The 22,182-nt window shown below is 32.5% G+C and overlaps 1 protein-coding gene and 1 long non-coding RNA gene across 2 annotated transcripts in view; both read right to left on the reverse strand.

Annotated features, from left to right (window-relative positions):
- LOC149533324 (methylesterase 17-like) overlaps nucleotides 1-21,049 on the reverse strand; it is a 50,830-nt gene extending 29,781 nt beyond the window's left edge. Inside the window, 4 exon segments of the mRNA XM_089803248.1 lie at nucleotides 15,201-15,499; nucleotides 16,634-16,767; nucleotides 17,195-17,326; nucleotides 21,007-21,049. Coding sequence (XP_089659374.1) covers nucleotides 15,201-15,499; nucleotides 16,634-16,767; nucleotides 17,195-17,326; nucleotides 21,007-21,049 — 608 coding nt within the window.
- Nucleotides 1-22,182, reverse strand: part of LOC149533323 (uncharacterized) — a 61,358-nt gene that overhangs the window by 37,039 nt on the left and 2,137 nt on the right. The gene's annotated exons all lie outside the window — the stretch shown is intronic.

Consider the following 22,182-nt stretch of genomic DNA (forward strand, 5'->3'; position numbering starts at 1 on the left):
TTAAATAGGTCTTCTCAGTGAGTTGCAGAAGATATCCCTTATCAACAAGTTGTCCAACACTCAACAAGTTTTACCATCAAGTGTTATAGATCCTTTTCCCTTAATAGGACATGGAGCATTATTACCAACTTTGAATACTCCACCATCATATCTTTTAAATTCAACAAACTTTTCTCTATCACTTGTCATATAATGTGAACATCCACTATCTATGATCTAATCAGACTTTTTCTTCTCTACATGTGCATTTTAGAAGAATGCAAAATACATGAGGGTATTAATTCATATCATGTTTTTTTCCTATGACCAAGGGTTTCCATAATAAATAAATAAAACTTGTTGTTATTGTGTTACTTGTGTGGATGTTTTCGTTTGATGTCTCATTGATAAGTTTCACAAGTTAACATGGTATGAATGGCTAAATGGATAGATGTTAGATATGATATTGATTAATCAGTTTATGGAATCATGACTAAAACTTGATTTGGTGGATTACTAATTAAACCCCCCAGCTTTGACTAATCTTAGATCTTGAATATATTAATAGATTATAGGTCAAAATATGTGAAATTGTGCATAGTGATGAATCCAAGATTGTCAATGATAAATTTTATGGATTTTAAAGTGAAATGCACAACAATCTAGTTGATAACAAAATTTGATTTAGGAAATAAAGGAGGGTTAAATATGAAGAACACAGATTATTTTATGATAAATAATATGGAAATAACATTATAAGATTCCAAATAAACATAGACTTTGGAAGATTAAAAGAGGCCTATAAAATACATAATTAGTGGGCATATTGGTAGGAAGAGGAGCATCAAGAGAACCATTATTGTCATTGCAATTATTGAGGTATAGTAAATAATCAAGTTGATTGTTTGTATCATTATCATATGGAAAGGTATCACAATCATCAAGGGGGAGAAGACTACCTATAATAGGATAAACTAAGAATGGAGAGAGGTGTAGGTTTCCGAAAAACCCTGAAATTGATTCTAATATTTTTATTCTACATTGCAAAATTCAATCACATATAATAGTGCAAATAACAACTTTATAACATAAAGAAGTATAATATAGAGACGTTACATTTTAATTTTATAGCAATTTTTCTACCTTGAAGAATGCGGAAAATTTATATCATTAAACATTTATTCTTTCTTAATTATCATTTATCTAGAATGCCCATTACACTGTATTAATTCATTGATTCTCATTTTCTATTAGCATATTTAATCAGATTATGGATCGTGTATATGCATAGAATCCACCCAAACCTTGCATTCATTCATAAGGACAATCCTTTAGATATCTTTTAAAACATCATAAACTATTAGGTTATTTTATGGCCTATCTTTATGTACAATACACTAAATATGATAAATTTATGTATATTCATTAATTTAATGATGAAAAGTGTGTATTTAACACTTGTATCCTTTATTTTACAACATTTTGTATGGATATCCTAAGTATAAATATTTCTAGCATGCATTAGCTAGTTTGACATTTCCATGAATTTAAACTCATTGATTTTTTATATACTTAATCTCTACTTAGATCATTGTAAGATCTCAACTTAAAGTACTCTCTCATAAGTTAGGTGTGTATCGGCCACCAAATATTTTAATTTGTGTACCTAAGACATGAATAAAGGGCATCACTCTTATCTCATTTCAAATTGTCTTTTTACCAAGTTCTAAAACTTAGCTCTTACAATAGGCCATTGCATTGATCATGTCTTTTTCACAATTTATTAATTTTTTGAATTATTATTCTTATCATCATACCACTTTTATATGGCTTTTCTTTATAGGTGACCACTCTTGATTCAAGTTATGAACCAATGAAATCACATCTCCTTATCTCTCTAATACCTTATCACTTTAACACCTTATTACTCCATACTCCTTATGTATCTCCTCCTCATCACTTTGTGTACAATAAGAAAAAGAAATTATGTGGAGGGATGTGTCATGTTTCCTAATGCACATTAGGAAGGAGAAATAACCCAATAGGCTTAGAAATTTCCAAGAATTGAATAGGTCTCCATGTTCCTTCACTAATATGGAGAAATAATAGGAGGATATGAGAACTAAGAGGGAAAAGAAGGAAATGAATGACTTTTGGTGCACAAATACTAACGATAAATAGACAGCTTTGTATGTGTACAAAAAATAAAAATATGAAGATGTCACCAACTTGTGGTTTTAATTTGATGTAAATTTGGAGGGAAGACATTTCCTAGGGCATCCTATCCTAGATAAAGGTCATTTGGGGCATCCTATTTTTGGCACTTTTATTTGATCCAAACTGCAAATTGCTCATTAGGTCTTGTACTTCTCAAATATGAGCTAGTGTTAATGCCACTTGTTCTTATACACAAAAAATGGGTAAATTTTTGTGTAGAAGGGGGTTTTCCTTATTAGAATCTCGATTTGGAATAAACCTTAAAATAAAGTAGATGAGAATGCGATTTCATATAGTAGAGGATAGATTTGAAAATGAAATATATTATACCTTGACAATGTGAAAGCTTATTTGAATGTGATCATGTAGGTTAAAGTAATAGCTTTGAATTTACATGAAACCAAAAAGGAAATCACGAAAGACAAAACCTATTGTAATGGATGTTGTAATTTTCTATAATGCTTGTAGAGAGAGAGAGAGAGAGAGAGAGAGAGAGATGAGATGAACGTTTGAATGTAGATCAGTGTGTCTTACCTGATGTACCACTCTACCAGTTAGATCTCTTTGCTTTTGTTGCCAACAATGACAACACCATTGCTAACTAAGTGTATCAGTCTCCCTATCGGCTAGTCTTCAACACTTTAGGCTAACTGCATCACTGTGAAGTTGTAAAAGACATTTATAAAAAAATAAAGTACATGAAGAAACTAAAAGTCAATAAATATATGTATTATTTTCAATTGCTTTGCATTTGTGTCATTCAAGTGAGTATGGAAAATGGGTTAAAGTAAATCATTAAAAAAAAAACCTATAGTTCTTGTAACTAGTATGTTATGGTTGAAGGATTTGCATATAATAATGTTGTCAAGTTCTTCTCTTTTTTACAATGATCAACATACAAGATTTTTTGCATGCATGCATATATCTTGAATGTGAATGTGAATTGGGGTGGATGTGGAGGCTTGTAATTTCATGAATTCTTCAAATGGTTGTGGATGTTAAGTCCACAAAGATGTCAAATAGATATCCAGTTTTGACTAATTCTCTATGAATTTCTTTTCCTAATTCCATTGCTTCCAAGCTAACACATGCAAATAGAATACTAGACAAAGTGATCGTTATTTGATGGTGGATACCATGGTTCATTATGCTTAAAAGATCAATTTTAGGGTTGTTGTAGCCACATGCATTCTATGTAGTTCTTAAATTCAACAAGAACAATTTAAGGGAAAGTTAAGGTGACTTTTCACCATTTTTATAGACAATTGCTTTGACATGTCTAAGTGCACCATTGATAAGTTTGGTTTCAACTCATAATTTTTTACATATCATAACTTTGTATCCAATATATAAAATAAAATTTGATTGAAGTTTTTCTTCATCTAGATTTGAGCATGGTAATCCATTAAGTTTCTCTACACTAGATAGGGCAATTGGATTTGCTAAATTTAGCAACATATATTTGTTGCATGCAAAAACACCATTTCATTTATTGCAAATAAATGTAAGAAAAATAAAATAATAGATTGTTCTTTAGAGGTGAGTGTGGAACTTGACTATGACACTACAAGATGTCAATCTGTATTGGTAGGTGTTACATTTTGTAAATTTGAGAGAAGTACACAAAATTGAATTTCAATAGGATCACCTTAGTTTGTTGAAATATTTTGTTTGGGCTTACAATTTTTGGGAAGCTATGATGTAGTGTACCCCAATAGGAATGCGACACATACACTGGGATATTTTTCATTGGTGATAGTTGCCCCAAGTGACCAAAGAGTATGATTGATCATCCTCCAAATGGAATGTGATTATTGGTAGGGAAGTTTTGTTGCAGCCTGATATTAATTCTTTCAAGAAATTTTTTACCAATGAAACTCTTGCTTCAACTATTAGAATGAATCAAATGAAATACATTCTCTTTTGGAAGGTTGCAAGTGTTTGTCATTGTAGGTGAACCATTTCTTTGATTGATATTCGAAGGGGAAAATGGATTGTTGGTGTCTATATGTTGAATGCTATGACACTTGTAGGTGCGAGGAGTAGCAATGGTTACTATGTACATTTTTTAGTGAGATAATGATTATGGACTTCATTTTTTTAATAAGGTGAGAATTTTCCATGCTTCTAGTTCCATGAACGATTTGTGAGGCCTCACTGGTGCAGGAGCACATAAAGTATAAGAACATGAGAAGTTTAAGATTCCTTATTTTAGATATTTAAATCCATTTGAGTCATTTATGTTTTATTTGGGTCAAGATGTAAAGTCTATGAAGCTATTTTGTCATAAATTGTAAAAGTTGTCAATTTGCCCTAGTTGTCCTAATAATGTCATGAATTGGTCAAGAGGTTAAAATGTGTTTGTAAACGCAAGGAAGGATAAAAATATTGTAAATGGTGACTAATATTCCATCAAGACATGTTTGTAAGGTTAGAACAAAGTTGTGAAGTCAAAATTTCTAAAATGTAAAAGTTGCTTAAATGTTGCAACTTTAAAACTTTGCAAAAAGTGCAAAAAGGGTTAAAGAATGTAACAAGTTGGTTCAAAAGTAGGTTGGGAAGTTCTCAACTATAAAAAGTACTATAAAATCTTTGTAATGGTCATTCCAAATCAATGAATTAGAATAAGGAGAAGAAAGAATCATTTTGGAGAATTTTGGTGTCTTCAACTATTGCTATTTTGATTGGTTTTTTTGGATTTGTGCTGGTTCCAGGCCTTGACAGCCATGTATGGCTTGGAAACCCTATATAATCTATATATTTGGATATTGGTATGAGTTATCTTTCTTCTCCCTTTGGTTTGGAGTAATTTCATTTAGTTTTGAGCAAGTTATGATCATTTTGTTAAAAGTTACTATTTTCAGATTTGAGAATTCTTGCAAATAGTCATGTTGCAACATTTGGTATGAACAAATATGGATGTATCAGGAAGTCTAAATGTATTCATTGGAAAGATATGTGAATTAACTTCCATTTCTTTTTTTTTGAGACATTTTTATGAAGATTTGTGAAAGTTATGAATATTTGAGTGAAAAATGGTTTTTAAATGTCTTCAATGGTGTTCCGAGCAAAGATTTGTGCTTGTACAATGATTTATGTATTGGATAAACTAATGTCTTATAGGTTTGGAAACTAGACTCACAAATGGGTAATTTGGAATTGGTTTGGGGTTATTTAGATTCATTTTGAATAAGTTATTTGATGCCCTAGGAAGGGTCACCAATTTTATTTCTGGTTTATGACAGAGAAAATGGGTCTAAGTGCAGAGACTATAAATTGCAATGGTTTTATTCTTTTTGGATAATATTTGGATATGTTTTAGTATTCATACTTTTGAACTATTCCACCAAAGGGTTTTTCAAGAAGACATTTAAAACTGAAGTTATGAACAATGGAATTAGATATAGAAATCAGAATATATAAATGGAAAAAGCTTGATGTTTTAGTATTGGAAAATGCTTTGTTTTACCTTGTAAGATGCCTCTGATTATGGAGTTTATTTAATGGATTTTGAAGGGATCAACATGTATCCCAATAATTGGTTGATTTTTAAGATGCTCTGCATCAAATTGGAATTTGCAGGAGCACCTATTCATTAGATGTTTCATGGATGAAATCATATTTTAAATTGTCTTTAATATGGTTTTAATGTTATGTAAGGAACTAAATACCATTTGGAGTTCATTCAAATTATTTTGTAAGGCTATAAAAGCCATTAAAATCATAGTGATCTATGAGGTCCTGAAAAAAGTTAAGTATGGTAAAACCACTCAAATATATCAAAATAGAGTGGAAATAGTTTAATTTGAGTCTTAAATTCATATTTATCATATTTCAAGGGTTTAGGAAAAGTTTGAAGTCATTTGGATAATTATTGTAAAACTTGTTCAAAAGTTGCCAAAATTGTAATGACAACTTTTACAACTTGGTGACAACTTTTTAAAAGTTGGTTTAAAGATGTTAATGGGTAGTTGTAGGTTGGTTGGAGAGTTTAATGTGATTTCAAATTATATATATTTGGTCTCCAAAACACGAAATTGTATGTTGGAGAAGTTGGAGGAAGGATTTGGAATGGAAGAAAATTCATTTTGATGTTGTATATTTCAGTTTTCTCGTTATTTTCCTACAATTTCTTTGATGTTTTGATTGGTAAGAATTCCTTTTGAAAGATACAGACCTGAAACTTATATTTTTGGAAAGGTATACGAGTTATCTTTCATTTGGTTTTGGTTTGAATTATTTTCATTATATTTAGAAGAAGTTATGGCCATTTTGGTGAAGACTGGTCATATTATGTCATAGTATGAACAACATTGAGGAAATTGCCATAACTTTTATTTCCTTGCTTGGATTTGGCTATAACTTGGAGAAAATATTGGAAACTCACTATTATTGAATCTCAAAAAAGGGATTGGTTTCATTATTTCATTTATGGAAGTTATTAATGATTGATTAAAGGTTTCAAATTCTACCCTAGTTGAAAAATTATTCTTAAAAGATGCAACATTCTTGCATTCATTTGACTAGTTGGAAAAGATTATAAATATGAATCCATACCTATAATTTTATAGTTTTGTGGAAGGCCCATAAAGCACACTTTTGTTGTGCTCTCTGCATCACTCACTCCGACCCTTCATAGCATAGATATTTTACTTGCATTTTGATATTTAGGATTTGGATATTTTGACATTTATTCGAGACTTAGATGGACAATGATTTATATTATCTATTGATTTTGGTATTTACAGTAGTGATTTCCATCTATGATATGTATTAAGAACCAAATTTTTTGTATGGGATGATCAAACAAATATGAATGCAACTTTACACATGGTAGTCTATAAATTAGATTATGATGTGATGTAAAATGTTAATTCGATCATGTTGATTTAAGATTAAATGTGATATGTGGATTTTGATATTTTAATGTTTTGAATATTTTATTTGAAAATATTAAGAAAAGAAATTTAATTGAATTATGTTAATATGGATTACTTAACATTGGAATTTGTATGCAGTAATGATATGTGTTTTATGTGACCTTCCTTTGTACTACTGATGCTCGAGTTTAGTGTGCAGGAAGTGGAACTATGGAAATTTATTGAGGAAACAAGGTCCAAACTCATGTGAACGCAATTTAGCCAAGGCGAATCTTTGGAAGATTCAAAAAGCCTCATTGTGATGCATTTTATTTCGCAAGTATAAGCTTGTATGTGTGAAAATTTTAATCTCAAGATGCATTAGGGATATGTCATGATGATGTGTAATTTTCTTTAATGTGTCACTTTACAGTTGTAGATTTTTGCGTGTTAATGAAAAGTCACCTAGGGTTTTGGTCATGGTAGCATTTAACCCTTAAACTAATTACCTTTTTAATGATTAAGTAAACCCACTTGACAAGGAATAAGATGAGTCAATATCAAAGGGAAATTCGAATTTAGACTTGACTAGGGTTTTAAAGGGTCATTAGGTGGTCCCAAAGTATCCTTTTTGTGAAAATAAGCTACCCACATGTTAGGGGCCTAATTTTGACCATGTTAATGCTTAGCTAGCCTATGGGCCTCCTTTACCAATGCATTCTTCCACCAAAAATTAAGTTGTCACATGAGTTCTCCCCCATGTTTCTACTAAGTCAAAAATAGCAAACTTGGAGGGGAGGACAAGGTTGTAAGAGGTAGTGTCTTGATGTCTTTGCCAAAATAGATAGTGGGAGAGCCTTTTTAGGGAGATTGGGACAGACTAGTGGGGTGTTCACCCACTCTCTAAGTTTAGAGATAGTTAGGGTTTTGGAAAAGAGGCCAAGGAGAAGGGAGCTCTTCATCAACTATCATTTCCTTTAGCTTGGACCGAGGTTGGTGCTCAAACCATGACCATCTCTTGCATTGCATAATGAAGCTGAACGCATGCATTATTGTTGTGGATTCATGTATTGTTATTATGAATCCTTGTATTGTGTTGTAATGGTGTGATTGTGAGTTTGTGTTACATGTATTTTCTTGGTTTTTCCTTCTTGATCTCCTTGTCTTTTTATTTTTGGGATGTTGAATTGTTAATGGGTGTGAAGGTTTCACTCACCCTTGGGAGGGAAGAGCAACCTTGGGTGAAGGGGTTAGTTGGGCTCAACATTGTAGTTGAGAAAATTTACCTCATGATGAAGAGTTGTTCTATATTTCATGGAGTCTTGGCTCCATTAAAGCCATATGCCTTTTGTGTGTGGGAGGTATAAGGGATTGTATAAGAAGGAGCTTTATGATAGCCTTGAGTGGCAAAAATGCAATTGCAGCTTGTTATTTGTATTAAGTTTATGAAATTCTCCTCTTTGAAGAGTCCACCTTCACCCAATGTATTCATGATTCCAATGATGAATCAAGTGCAAGCCATGGGAGGGATTGTTATGTGTTGTGTAGTTCTATGCATTAGAAAATATTGTGTGTGTGTATCCCATTTGGGCTTTATTTCCCTAACTTGGTGGGTGGCCTCTTTGGAGGCCTAGGATGTGAGGTGAGCCTCCATGGTTCCTAGTTTTGTGTGGTTTTGCAGATTTTGTGAGAAACGATCCTATAAAGAAATTAGGGTTTTACCTTTTGCATTGTTGAAGAATCAAGTGTTATGAAGAAATCAATCCTTTCCATGTCATTTTGTAATGTGTTGAGATATTGAGCTTCCATCATTGTTCTTTGTAATGTAAGAGGGAATTACTCCCTATTGTATATTATTGTAAATGTATAAAGTGAGATTTGATGCTATGTATATATAGTTGGCATTGTAAGAGAAAGATTGTATTTTTTTAATTGTTGTATAGGAAGGAAAGAAATATTTCCATGTGAAGGAATATCCATTGTTGTGGAGTCCACGTTGAAGCTCTTGATTTAGTTACTTGTTCTTAGGTACATTCATGTATGCAATCAATAGTTAAACCTTATAGAATTTTCATGTGAAAAGATCATTGTATTACTCATTCAATGTAGACTTGAGAGTTTTCATTGCAAGGTTCCCTGTTATGTATTTTGGATGAAATGGAAATAAAAAGTTCTTATATTGCAATAGTTCATATGTATGCATAGAAAAGGACTCAACAAGTTTCAATAATAAGGAAATGCCATGTAGAGTTGTACCATCATTTGGAAACATACAATTGACGTCATGAAAACTGCATCTTGTGTACTAAACTTTTAATTTTTGCAAATATTAATGATAATATAGATTAGGTGTATGCAATGGAGGAACATCAAATATACCATTTATAAGGAATAAGGAAGTCAAATCAAACATCATCAAAAACCACAATCATGAACCTCTAAAATGAGAAGAAAGAAAGCATAGAACTCATAGTGAGACATGCCTGTACATGCTCATTAAACTTTGTGTAAAATGTATGGGAAGTGAAAAAAAATACACTTCCCAAATACAGAGTAATAAAATAATCTTCAATTATATTCCCTTTGATTTTCCCCCCATCAAACAATCAATAAAAATATATCCTATAGTGTCTCCCATATAACCTAAGGCTACCATGATTGGTACAAGTTTAGATGGGTCAACTCCGCATCCCATCATAAGCAATCCCCTTATGTTCTAGCAATAACTAACACAACAAATGAAAAATAAACTAACATCTAAATTTTAAAAAAGAAGAAGATCATAATAAATATAGGGAGAACTTTGCATAACTATATATAATCCCTTTTAAAGAAAAAAGAAAATACTTCAAGCCTATTTCGAATGGCATTAAGGAGGGAGTGAGGTCAAGTGATCCTCACCTCCTCCCCCATGTGCACTTTTCTAGGTACTTAGAAGGAGCCGCCAAGGGAAGGGGATGCTAGGGCCATACAATCCCTCACATCCAATCAACTGTAGCGCCTCATGCGTGGGCCCTACTCCACTTCCAAGGACAATGCTTCACACATCCCTACATGCACCTGTGTGGCGTTGAACTTGGGAAGAGCACCTTTTTTATGGGAAAGCACCTTTTTGTGGGGAGAGTAAAATCGATGGTAGGGATAGGATATTCAGTGGAGATTAGATGGGATAGGGGTCACGTGAGTTAGGTTATAGTGGGAAGTTGGGGTTGTAGAATTAAATTAGTATGTAAAGTGGGTAGTTAGTAATATATATTATTAATAAAGGATATTTAGAATTATAATGGTATAAGTTAGGTTAGGTTACAGGTTTGAGGAGATTAGTGGTAGTTAGTTAATTTGAATAGTGTAGATGTAATTGTAACCACATATGGTTGTGAAGTTATTATTTTAAAGTTAGGTTAGGTTACAGGTTTGAGGAGATTAGTGGTAGTTAGTTAATTTGAATAGTGTAGATGTAATTGTAAGCACATATGGTTGTGAAGTTATTATTTTAAAAAGTGTGAGTAGGTAAGTTATATTTAGTAATAATGAAATTAGTTATTGGCTTAGGAAAGTATAGTTCGTATTAAGTTAATCCAAGTTAGAATAAGCGTGTAGTATAGTTAATATAGTTCGTATTTAAGTTATTTAATTTAAAATGTAAGTAATGTTAGATTGTTAGTGGTTATTGGATTGTAGGCTTTAATGGTATAAGTTAGGTTAGGTTACAGGTTTGAGGAGATTAGTGGTAGTTAGTTAATTTGAATAGTGTAGATGTAATTGTAAGCACATATGGTTGTGAAGTTATTATTTTAAAAAGTGTGAGTAGGTAAGTTATATTTAGTAATAATGAAATTAGTTATTGGCTTAGGAAAGTATAGTTCGTATTAAGTTAATCCAAGTTAGAATAAGCGTGTAGTATAGTTAATATAGTTCGTATTTAAGTTATTTAATTTAAAATGTAAGTAATGTTAGATTGTTAGTGGTTATTGGATTGTAGGCTTTAATTGACTTAAGTAGTAGTTAACTACTATATATTAGTTAGTGGTTAAAGGACTATATATATTACTTAGTAGTTAAATTAGTTGGTAAGGAGATAATGTTTACTAGTTAGAACATAAGTTTAGTACTAGAAGGTATGAATTTTTACATAATATAAGGCAAGGTTCATAGTTGATGATGTAAGGTGGTATTAATTACGATTAATCCAATAACGTAATTGGTAGGATATTAATAAAGTCAAGGCATACTTAAATCTGTAAGAATCTATTTAATTAGGAATCACCTATACAAAAAAAAAAAAAAAAGTAGTATAGAGTTGGCATAGTAAAATGATTGAATTAAGCATACTGTATGATTGAAAAGAGAAAGATATATTGCACGAAAATTAGAACCAATAAAACACATGTGCATGTCTACCCATTCCCTTTTCCCAAGTGGATGAACCTATATTGGATAAAAGCTTGGTGTTCACACAACGATTATTGTCAAGTTAGGATATAAAAATTAAAAGTAATACCTCATAATATCATCCAACTCATATGTTATTACCTGAACTTTAAACAAATATAAGAATTGTGAAACCTTATTGATCTCCCTTGAATTTTGGAGAGTAGAGTTCTGAATGAAATGAATCCTCCTACTTCACCTAAGACTATTTATTCCCCAAGCTGCAGGCTATCATTTGATCCATGATACCTAAGATCGGGTTGAAACGTTAATGTTTCCTAGGAACCATTAATAATCTTTCTCTATGCTACCAATCAACTTAAAGGATTATCTTCAACTTAATAATATACGAATGTATCATCTATATGTACTTAACCTTAATGCAAGAAACATGAGTAGAATTATTTCGAACATTGAATAGTTTGTTAGAGTAGTCGTAGCAAGTATATTTTATTATATGGTTTTCTAAAGTTACCTCTCAAAAAAAAACATAAAATTGTTCATTGTGTTTTGCCTTGTAAAATTTGGGCATGACACAATTTTTTGTGTGTGTTAGTGGTAGAGTAGTGACATATAGGTTTGAAAAAACTATATTATATGCTTTTTATTCTAGAGTAGACAAGTTACTTTGGGTGTGCAAGTTGAGAATAGGGGGCTTGAAAGCTGTGTCTATTGGAGTTAATGAAATCAACAACTACTTATTTTGTGTTGGATTGAATTTTATGTCTTCTCAATTGTAGTTAAAGTCAATCTCATTGTTTCCAAGCATATCAAGCCCATTTAGTTGGATAGGAAGGCCTAGATATAATTCTGAAAAGAATTTCCATTCACCAAGGATCAAGCATCTTCCATTATTTCTTTATTTCTCGTTGGAATGACAACATCATTTGTTTTACTATTTCAAGAGGTGTCTGTTGCACAAGCCATGGAAAGTAGTTGCTTGAACATCTCTCTCATTGTCCTAAAATGATGATAATTGTGGAAAATTATTTGTACATAAAAACCAACAAATAGAACTATTTCAAGCACCATGTATGGATTATTGTGGAGCTCTCAAATAATGCTCGTGTGGCAATTCACATGCCCTATTCTCGATAGCATTTCCATTGCATAAGTACTACGAAGTACTAAAAATACCATGGAATACAATACATAGTTATCCAAAAGTGAACAACCTTGTTTAGTACATTGAAATTCATGTGTCTCCTCTACCACAATACAAACATGAGATATTGTCCAATGGTTGTTTATGTATTTTCTACTAGTTTTAATGGTACTATGACATATCTATAAATTGTGTGCTACTAGTCTTGAGTAATAGTTCAGTTAAATAGTTTCAATCGTCTTGCTTTATTTTTTATTCTTGAGTTAATTTATACTTATATAAGTAAAATGACTATAGGCATTTGTTAATTAATTGTTGCAATTTTTTAAAAATGGAAAAAAGTTATAGTTGAATAAAATGATATACTAAGATTATAAAATCATATGCTAGTAAAAATTGACAATAGTGTTATTAATTTTAGCTCAAAGAGCCAACTTAACTTTTAGCTTGGATGACAGAGATTGACAAAAAGAGCATGGACGAACCCTATATTTATTGCCACCATTAATTTTATGTCATTTTTTATTGATTGAAATGTTTCAGACTATCAATCATTTTTTAACTATTAGATTTAGCTTGCATGCATCCACATGTTCATCCATGTATTTCCTTTCACACAGTGGTACAAGTGCATGTGTTCAGAGAAAGTGGGCCTTGTTTTACTATATAAGATATATGTGAACACAATACTTTTTGTGAGTTGTATGATCAAATGACTCAAAGAAACATGGTTTCTACATGTAAACCATAATTTAGGGATATGCACAAAATGAATGTGACAGGGCTATTCTTAAACATCACACATTAAGGAAAATGTTAAGCTTGGAAAAAGTAAGTCAACTTTGATTATTTAGCACTTTTAGTCTAGGAATCAAGTGATAAAGTGTGATATTTAAGCTAGACTATGTTGTTAAGGCTATAAAAATGTTTGCCAGATTTTGCAGACCTTATGTTAGCCTTCCTTCAAAATGACATCTCATTTAGACATTCTTGTATGTATCACCTGCTTCATCCATTGATGTTGGCTGAACCTTTTTCACATGCTCAATAGGTCATTACGTGGGAAACTTGTAGCCATTGGATGAAATAATGATTTAATATAGTCGTACATTCTTTTATGTAAATTGAAAGACCTTTCAAATTTGATCTCATGATATTCAAAGCTTATAAATGCATTTATGCACCACTTCCTAAAATTGTCTAAGATATGGTGTAATATCTTGAATTTGTTTTAATACATTTAATAATTTATAATACATTTAATCAAATAAATGTTGTATGTGGCCAACAAACATAACATTGAACGATATCACATTCTGAGTAAGCATTTTGTCGAACAATTTATGAATGCTACCACATTTGCCATACATTTCTATAAGACTATCTTCCACAAAGACACTCAAATAGATATCCAGTTCTAACTTATTCTCTATGGATTTATTTTCCAAGTTCCACTTCTTCCAAGCTAACACATGCAGAGAGAATAATGGACAAAGTGACCAACTTTGGCTTCCCAATTGTAAGTTGCATTTGTCTGAAAACTTCTAAAGCTTTATTACATAACCCATTATGAACATATCCTGAAGTCAATGCAGTCCATGAAACAACTTTAGGCTTTTGGCATCTCATGAAGGAGCTACAACACTTGCTCCAAATATACATCTTGTGCATATCCCGATATCATTATAGTCCGTGAAATTGTGTTTAGGTTAGGCATTGTGTTAAACATTTGTTGTACATCCTAAAGATTAGCGTGCTTAGCATACATAATAACAATTTTACTTTGTAAGTAGAAATGATTTATAAAGGATGTGAGAATGAGGTGGGCATGGAGTAGTTTTCCTTGTGGGAGGATTATGTGTTGCACACATCTATGAAGAAAAGGATTCATATGTGGCTCATTGAGTATATAACAAATGCATCATCCTCGATATAGAATCCTTTTCATCAAATTGCAACTTGTACATACCATATAAATATTGCAACCAATGATACCATGTTTCTTGAAAGCGCTCTATCAAAATGATTTATAGGCCTTGTCTATGCCTCCAAATTTTCATAGACATGGACTAAAGAATTTACACTAGATTTGATGGACATTCATATCGTGTTGCAAAGCTTCCATTTTGGCACAAGCATTTAATCTTGTGCCCGTGCAAATATAAACTTTGAATTTTACGAAACCTTGCAAATAGAAATGGAAATTGGCAATCACCAAACAAAATGGACATAAAAGCAAGCAGGGACAGAAAGAGAATGCCCAGACGAAGGTTTAAACATCACACAATAAGCTTCATTCCAATATTAAAAGTGTTAAATAGTGAAAGTTGACTTATTTTTTCCAAGCTTAATTTTCTCCTTAGTGTGTGATGTTTAGGGTGGCTCGGGAAACATAAAGATGATGTGAGCCCGATGGGCCACATGAAACACTAATTTGAGCCAATTGCATGAAGAGAAACACGGGTGGCCTAGATGAATTCTAGTTTAGACCTTCAGAGCGATAAGATTAAACCCTTAACCCTAAATTGTATGTATCACAAGGTCACTGTCGGATCATCTTGTTTTTCTAATAGAAGTACTATTTCCTACACTTTTTTTGATGTACAAACTTGAAACTTTCATGAAATTTATCTTTAATATAAATACAAGTGATTTCAAGGAGGTGAGTATGGAGTTTTAGAGGTGAAGAGAAAAAAGGACTACGATCAATATCCATGCTTAGGACAATATCAAGAGGCCAGTGTCTGATCATAGCCTCTCATGTTTCTATTAAATTTACTCTATCCTACAAAGTTTTCACATGTACTCTTGGGACCTTCGTTATTTCTTTAGACCCTTCGTGAAATTTCACTATTTGGAATGCCAATAATGATGTTGGTCTTATGAAGGTTGAAGTTAGAGCTGCATCCTGAAGAAATTGAATAAGTATTGAGCACACATTAGTGGTTCCATTTTAAAAGATGATGTAGGAGCATCCTAGGCTTTCTTGCAATCCTACATGTTGGAGCTAAGTGCCAGTGGTTTTGGATCTTATGTTGCTGACGAGCTCTAGTTGGTGCCGAGTTACTATAGCACTTAGTGGGTGTCAAGTTACTATAGCTCTAGTTGGTGCCAAGTTACTATAGCACTTAGTGGGTGCCAAGTTACAGTAGCTCTAGTGGGTGCCAAGAATTGTAGCTCTAATGGATGCCGAGTTTTCCTATTTATGCCAAGTGTTAGCATTTTGGGTGTGATTTTTGCATTTTTGGTGCGAGCTAACTTGCAGGATTTATTTCGATCACAACGTTTATGATGAGATCTTGCCCTGGGATGTGTCCTGACCATTGTTGGGTCGACCTTCCTATTTTGTATGATCTAGAATGTTCTGTAAGCCATTTTGGCAAGTATAAATAAGGGTCTTATTGAGTCTTTTGGCAATTCAGTTTGAGGAAGGACGAGAGATGCGAATTTTGGAAAGCTAGGGCTGTAGCTTGGGAACCAGAGGATTGCTTGGTGGACCTGAGGGTACAAGTATGAATTCTTCTTGGTGTTCTTATCCAGTTGTGTATCTAGACTAGCTAGAATTGGGTTTGTAAGTTGGATCTTGTTGGATCTTGCAAAACTGATTGTTTTGTAATTGCTATTTGTATTTGGCCCTAACCCAGAAGGCCTTATAGCCGGGCATATTGCATTTAATCAATTATATCTATGATTAGAAGTTGTGATTTGATACCAAATCTTTGCATTATTACTTCTTGTTGTTGTGTTTCCACTATGTGGTTTAATTGCTAGGGACTAGGACATCTCCTCTGGCGATTCTCCTGCCCTACACTGCACCAAAAGACATGCTATTATGCTTTTCACACAAACAAGTAAGGATATTTTAGACATGTAATATGAAGCCAGAGCTGCATCTTACAACTTTGAATATGCTATTGACCACCCATCAACAATTTCACTTTTTAAAAATCACATACAAGATAATGGGTAAAAAGACAGGCTACTATTTTTTTCAAACAAACAAACAAACAAAGAGGTTTTAGAACATAAGGTCCATTTATACCCTAGGAGGGCTAAGCTGATAGAGGATTTCTCTTTTGGATTCTACCTTAATTTTCAAAGTTCTTGGGGGATGATATGGACGAAGACCGTGGTGGAATTCACTCACTTTTAGCAAGTCTAGAGCTCCTTGCAAAAGAAGTTTTAAATAATTTACAGTTGTCATTTTAATTAAATAGAACTGTATGAAACGATGCCAAAATATTATAGGGTATCTTGAGACGGGGACAATAAATATGTTGTTCTTATTTGTATGGTATTAATATACAATTGAATCACCTGACTACCAAGCAAGTCTCTGTGTTTCTTTGAACAATTTAGATAAATAAATATAGATGCCTTATCCAACCATCTCTCTCTAGGATTTTGATTAATGAAAATGGTTATAAGAGACAATTCATATTTCTATGAAGTAGAAATTACCCAGCTGAAATACTACAACAACATCCCCAAGAAGCATGGTATACATGAAACTATGTTAAAATCATGCTTTCTCTAGGATTTTGCTTCATGAAAAGTCATATACGAGACAATTCATATGTAGGAATACAAAAAACCAACTAAACATCTTGCTCCAAACCAAACCCACTTGGCAGCATTGTTGCACTAATATAAACTACAATTGCAATCTTAAAACCAAACACATGAATTGCATGGCTCAAGTTTAGCCTCCATGTACTGTGACGAACTAGAACAACTTGAAAAAGTACATAAAATTAAAATAACACCCATATGATCAATACACCTCATTTGACCACTTACAGAAAATAAGATCATGAATAATTTGTTTTTACCCACAAACCTTTTCAGAGTTGGGTAACTAAGCCATATTTTAGGGAAGAAACATGTCTATTTCCCTAAGATGTTTTTTGAGGAATGAATTTGAGATGTTTATGATTGGTCAAATGAAATGTTTCTTGGGATTGAAAATAACTCAAAATAAGGATTGAATATCCATATTACAGACCAAGTATCTTAAGGATTTGTTGACAAGATTTGGATTAGAGAACTACAAGCTAGTTGGTACATCTATGTTTTAGGATGCAAATTGTTAAGTAGAGATGAGCCTCCTTGTGCAATGCAAACAAAGTACATATCAATTATAGTACTATTATAATTAATTCACATAAGGCCAGACATAGAAAATATAGTTGGTATTGTTGAAAGATTCTAGGAAGACCCTACAGAAACACATTTAGCAATATTAAAGGGGATATTTAGATATTTAAAGGGTACATAAGAGTTTTGGTTATGTTATGATGGATTAAATGATCTCACTTTATGTGCATACATTGATGTAGATTGGGCAGGTAATGTGGATGACAAATAGAGCACTAGTGGTGGTGCATTCTTCTTGGGAGGAAGATTGATTTCTTGGCCAAGCAAGAAACATGATTGCATTTCACAATCTACAACAGAAGCAGAGGATGTGACAACAACAAATAATTGTGATTAGATCATATGGATAAAAAAAAATGTAAAAGGATATATCTATTGATTATCCAAAATCTATTATTATTCATTTGTCAATAGAAGTACAATAAGCATGTAAAAGAACCCAATACTACACTCAAAGACAAAACACATTGCTATTAAACATCATTTTTTTATAGAAAAGGTACTAGAAAAGGAAATCAAATTAGAATATATCAGTATAAAAGATCAAATAATAAATATCTTTACTAAACCATTGCCATTGCCTAAGGATACTTTTGAGTACCTTAGAGGTATGTTTGGGGTAATGGCCCCACTTGATGAAGAGTAATTGATGCAAGGATTACATCAGTCCAATACAATCATCTTTATTTAGCACTATTCATTGAGGACTAGATGCTTGATGCTTCTCCTATAGGGGAGTAGTTGTTTTGGGCAGGGTTATTCAAGAACTCTTATATAATGTTTTGTTATAATTGTGCCTCTTGGCACTTGGTATTTGCAGATTGGTTTGATAAGAAAACAATGAAAGCACTTCAAATTCTTAGTTTGGCATAGTGACACCTTTTCCGTTGATGTCAATGGAGGAGAGTAATACACGAAAAACTCATATATGGAATGGGGGAGAGTATTCTAAGAGAAAAAGTGAATTTATGTCAATGGGGGAGTATTCTAAAAGCTAGATTTAGTTGATGTTTTGGGGAGATTATTCAAGAAGAAAATCTTTTTTTGGGTTGAGTTTTTTCATCATATGTTGCCACCAATGCCAAAGCGGAGATTGCTAGGATTAGGAGGAGATTGTTAAGTGATTGGCAATTGGATTAGATGCCCATGTGTTGCATTGATGACAAGTTTTTCATTGATGTCAACATATATATATATATATATATATATATATATATATATATATGATTTGGTATGGGATTGATAGAGATTTTGTACATTATAGTGGCATGTTTTATTAGTGAGGTTTGGATATGACAAGTTATGCTATGTAGACTTATATTCATATTCCATGATGTGTTTAGATGCTACATCTGTGTTCGCGCATGTTAATATGAAGGACCAGATAAGTTATGAATGATTTAGTGAAGATTGGTAGCAAATCAGTGTGTAGGGAACAATATACTGGTAAATTGCTTATATACGATGAGAGAGATTGAATAAAGATGACCGATCTTGGATCGTGGTTGAAGACATGTTCGTGATGATATGTTCATGTCAGCAGATGTTAGAGATCATTATGTGGAGGTCACTGAAGTGTAACATGCGATATGTTCATTGGCAACCAACTCTTGTATTGAGACTTATTTTGGAAGTTATAAAGTGTAGTTGTAGTGGAGTGGGAAAGCTCCAAAGGCTGAATCAATTAGTTGTTAGGAAAAGTTATAAAGGAAAGGTTATTTCCTTGGGTTGTAGCGTGTTTTTATGATTTAGTGATAATGTGAATGTGATGTTTGAATGTGGAAGATGCAACTTTGATTAGATTAGAGCAGAGGATTATGTTGAGATTGAATTGAGAACTTCAAAAGAATTGTATTGGAAATTGAGTTGTAGGTTTGGTCAATTCACTACTTGGATTAGTTATCCTAAATATTTGTTTCTTATAACAACATTGAAGCAATTTGGACAGTGAGTTTAGTTGTCTTTCCCATGCTCTTAACAAGGCTAGAATCTTCTGACAAGGATTCAAAGTCTCCTAACATGGATTATATGTACTCATTGTATTGTAATTGGCTCCTAAAAGGGTCATATCATTTCACAAGGAACTTTTATATTAGTACATCATATTGTGGGCTCCATTCCCCTGGAGTTTTCCCTCTGATCAAGGGTTTTCCTAGTTAACAGATCATTGTGTCATTGTATATGTTTTATCTATTGGTATTGTTCATTATATTGGTTATTGAATTTGGATTTAATAAGTTGGATTTAAGTTATAGTTGGCATACAACTGATTCACAATTTTTCACTTTTATTATATGCTTTTTATATAGAAACAAGATTACAGTTTTTCATGCATGAGTGTGCATTGGCTCTTTACTAAATACTCCAATCTCAATCTACCCCAAAAATTGTTGCTTTTTTCCTACATTGCTCACTTCAGCCTCATTGTATCTTCCTTTTCAAATAATGCTTGACTCTCCATAGTTCTCTTTCCCTTGAAAACTAAAGAAATTTAAATGTTTTCCCTTCTTTAACAAACATTGGGCTCCCATCTTTTATAATCATTCAATTCTCTTGAATCTTAGTTTTTAAAATATTATTTTGTTAACCATGATTGAGCAATTATCCTTGCTTTTTTCAATTAATTATGTCCTTCAAGATACCACAATGCTTTCTTGTTACAAGTGGATGAAATCTTGTCTACACATCACAATAAAAAACACTTCTTAGCTTATCTCTTGACCAACACATTATAAAACATATTGCTGTAATTAATTAATGAATTGCAAACTAGGGGAAAAGACCCAATAGCCCTTTAAATTAACGTCATGCACCTAGAACTTCTAAACTGTGAGTCAGATTTTGCCAATTGTTTTGGTGTACCTATATAGGTGAGAAAAGAGCTTAAAGCTAAGCTTTCAACTTTTGGGTATTCACGAATCTCTTTGTAGTGATTGTGGAGTGCAAAGTGGTCAAAAAGTGTCATTTCAAAATGCTCACTTGATACTTGCTATGTTCATACACCAACAACCAGTTGCTCAAAATATAACAATACTTGTGGTTAAATGTCCCAATAGCCTCTATAAAATGTCCCAATAGTGGTGCACAAATTGGTTAATCACTCACCATCAAAAGCTTAAAAATGATCAACTATTAGAGGAAACAACCTAGTAGCCACCTAAGCTAACTTCGTGCACCTACAATTCCTAACCATATGTCAAAATTTGTCAATTTTTTGGTGAACCTCCTCCATAGGTGAGTGAAGAGCTTAAAGCTAACCTTTCAACTTTCTCGCGTTTACAAAGCTCTTTGTAGAACTCATAGAGTGTGAGGTGGTCTAAAAGTGCCATTTTAAAACGTTGGCCCAATACCCACCACTAAGACCCCCCAATAGCTGTTATAGTACTTTTTGGACATATGGACCAATCAACAATAAAGAAAACTAAAAAATGAAAAAAAGTGAATGACTATTGGTGTTTATGGTGATTTGTTTTGGCATGTTTGTGTGTAGTTACCAAGGTTTTTTTTGGAGGAAGGTAATAGTTAACGTAGCGACATTGCGTACATGGGCAACAACTGGCTTGTTTTCTCTAGTACACGTGTTCTCTTTTTTGTGCTCTTTTAAGAACAATAATTGAGGAGTATCTATGATAAAACAATCACGATTATTGGACCCCTTATTAGTTACCAAATCTCTTCCCCTATTTACAATTATATATAATTTGAAATTCCTTTGATCAATGATAACACACTATATTAACAAGAAGTGAGAAATAAGAACAATTTGTATGTACTTATTACCAAAATTTCAAAAAAATGAATAAGATACTTCCTCATTAAGAACCTATCCTATCTTCCCTTATGACCCAAAAAAAAAAATTTAAAAAAAAAGGTCCAATTATTTATTCAATATCAACATTCAAATAGTAAATAAACAACAAACAAACAAAATTATATATTAAATATGATCCCTATCTAACCCTTGCAAACTTTCTTCATTACTTTAACATTACCATATGAAAACTAGAGCAAGTGTCCTTTGACTACTAGGTGAGATTCTTACTTCCTAAAAACCTTTGGACTTTCTCAAACAAAATGGAAAACCCACCAAAGATGCGGAGGACATCCGGTCCAAAGACAAACAACCCAAATATTTGGTGTGGAAGAATGTTGGGTAGCCGTAGGTATTCTCTTTATTGTTCTTAAAAGTAAATCTTTTTAACACTTATGTTGAAATTTCATTTTATAGTCGTTACGACCCTCAGATTGGTATCCAATCTTCTAGTACAACGAGCGACAAAAAGATATTGTTTAGATGCCGTCAACTATCCCACAAGACGTTAATGATGGTCACTTATTTTATCCCAATTGTTTTTTAGTTCCTCCTACGACAGGTAACTTATGCTTTCGCTTAGTCTATTGTATTAATCGCTGCACCAATCAGATTTTAGATTT

This window comes from Cupressus sempervirens, chromosome 10 (genome assembly GCF_028749045.1).
Source record: "Cupressus sempervirens isolate cs-2001-9-10 chromosome 10, ASM2874904v1, whole genome shotgun sequence".
Lineage (NCBI taxonomy): Eukaryota > Viridiplantae > Streptophyta > Pinopsida > Cupressales > Cupressaceae > Cupressus > Cupressus sempervirens.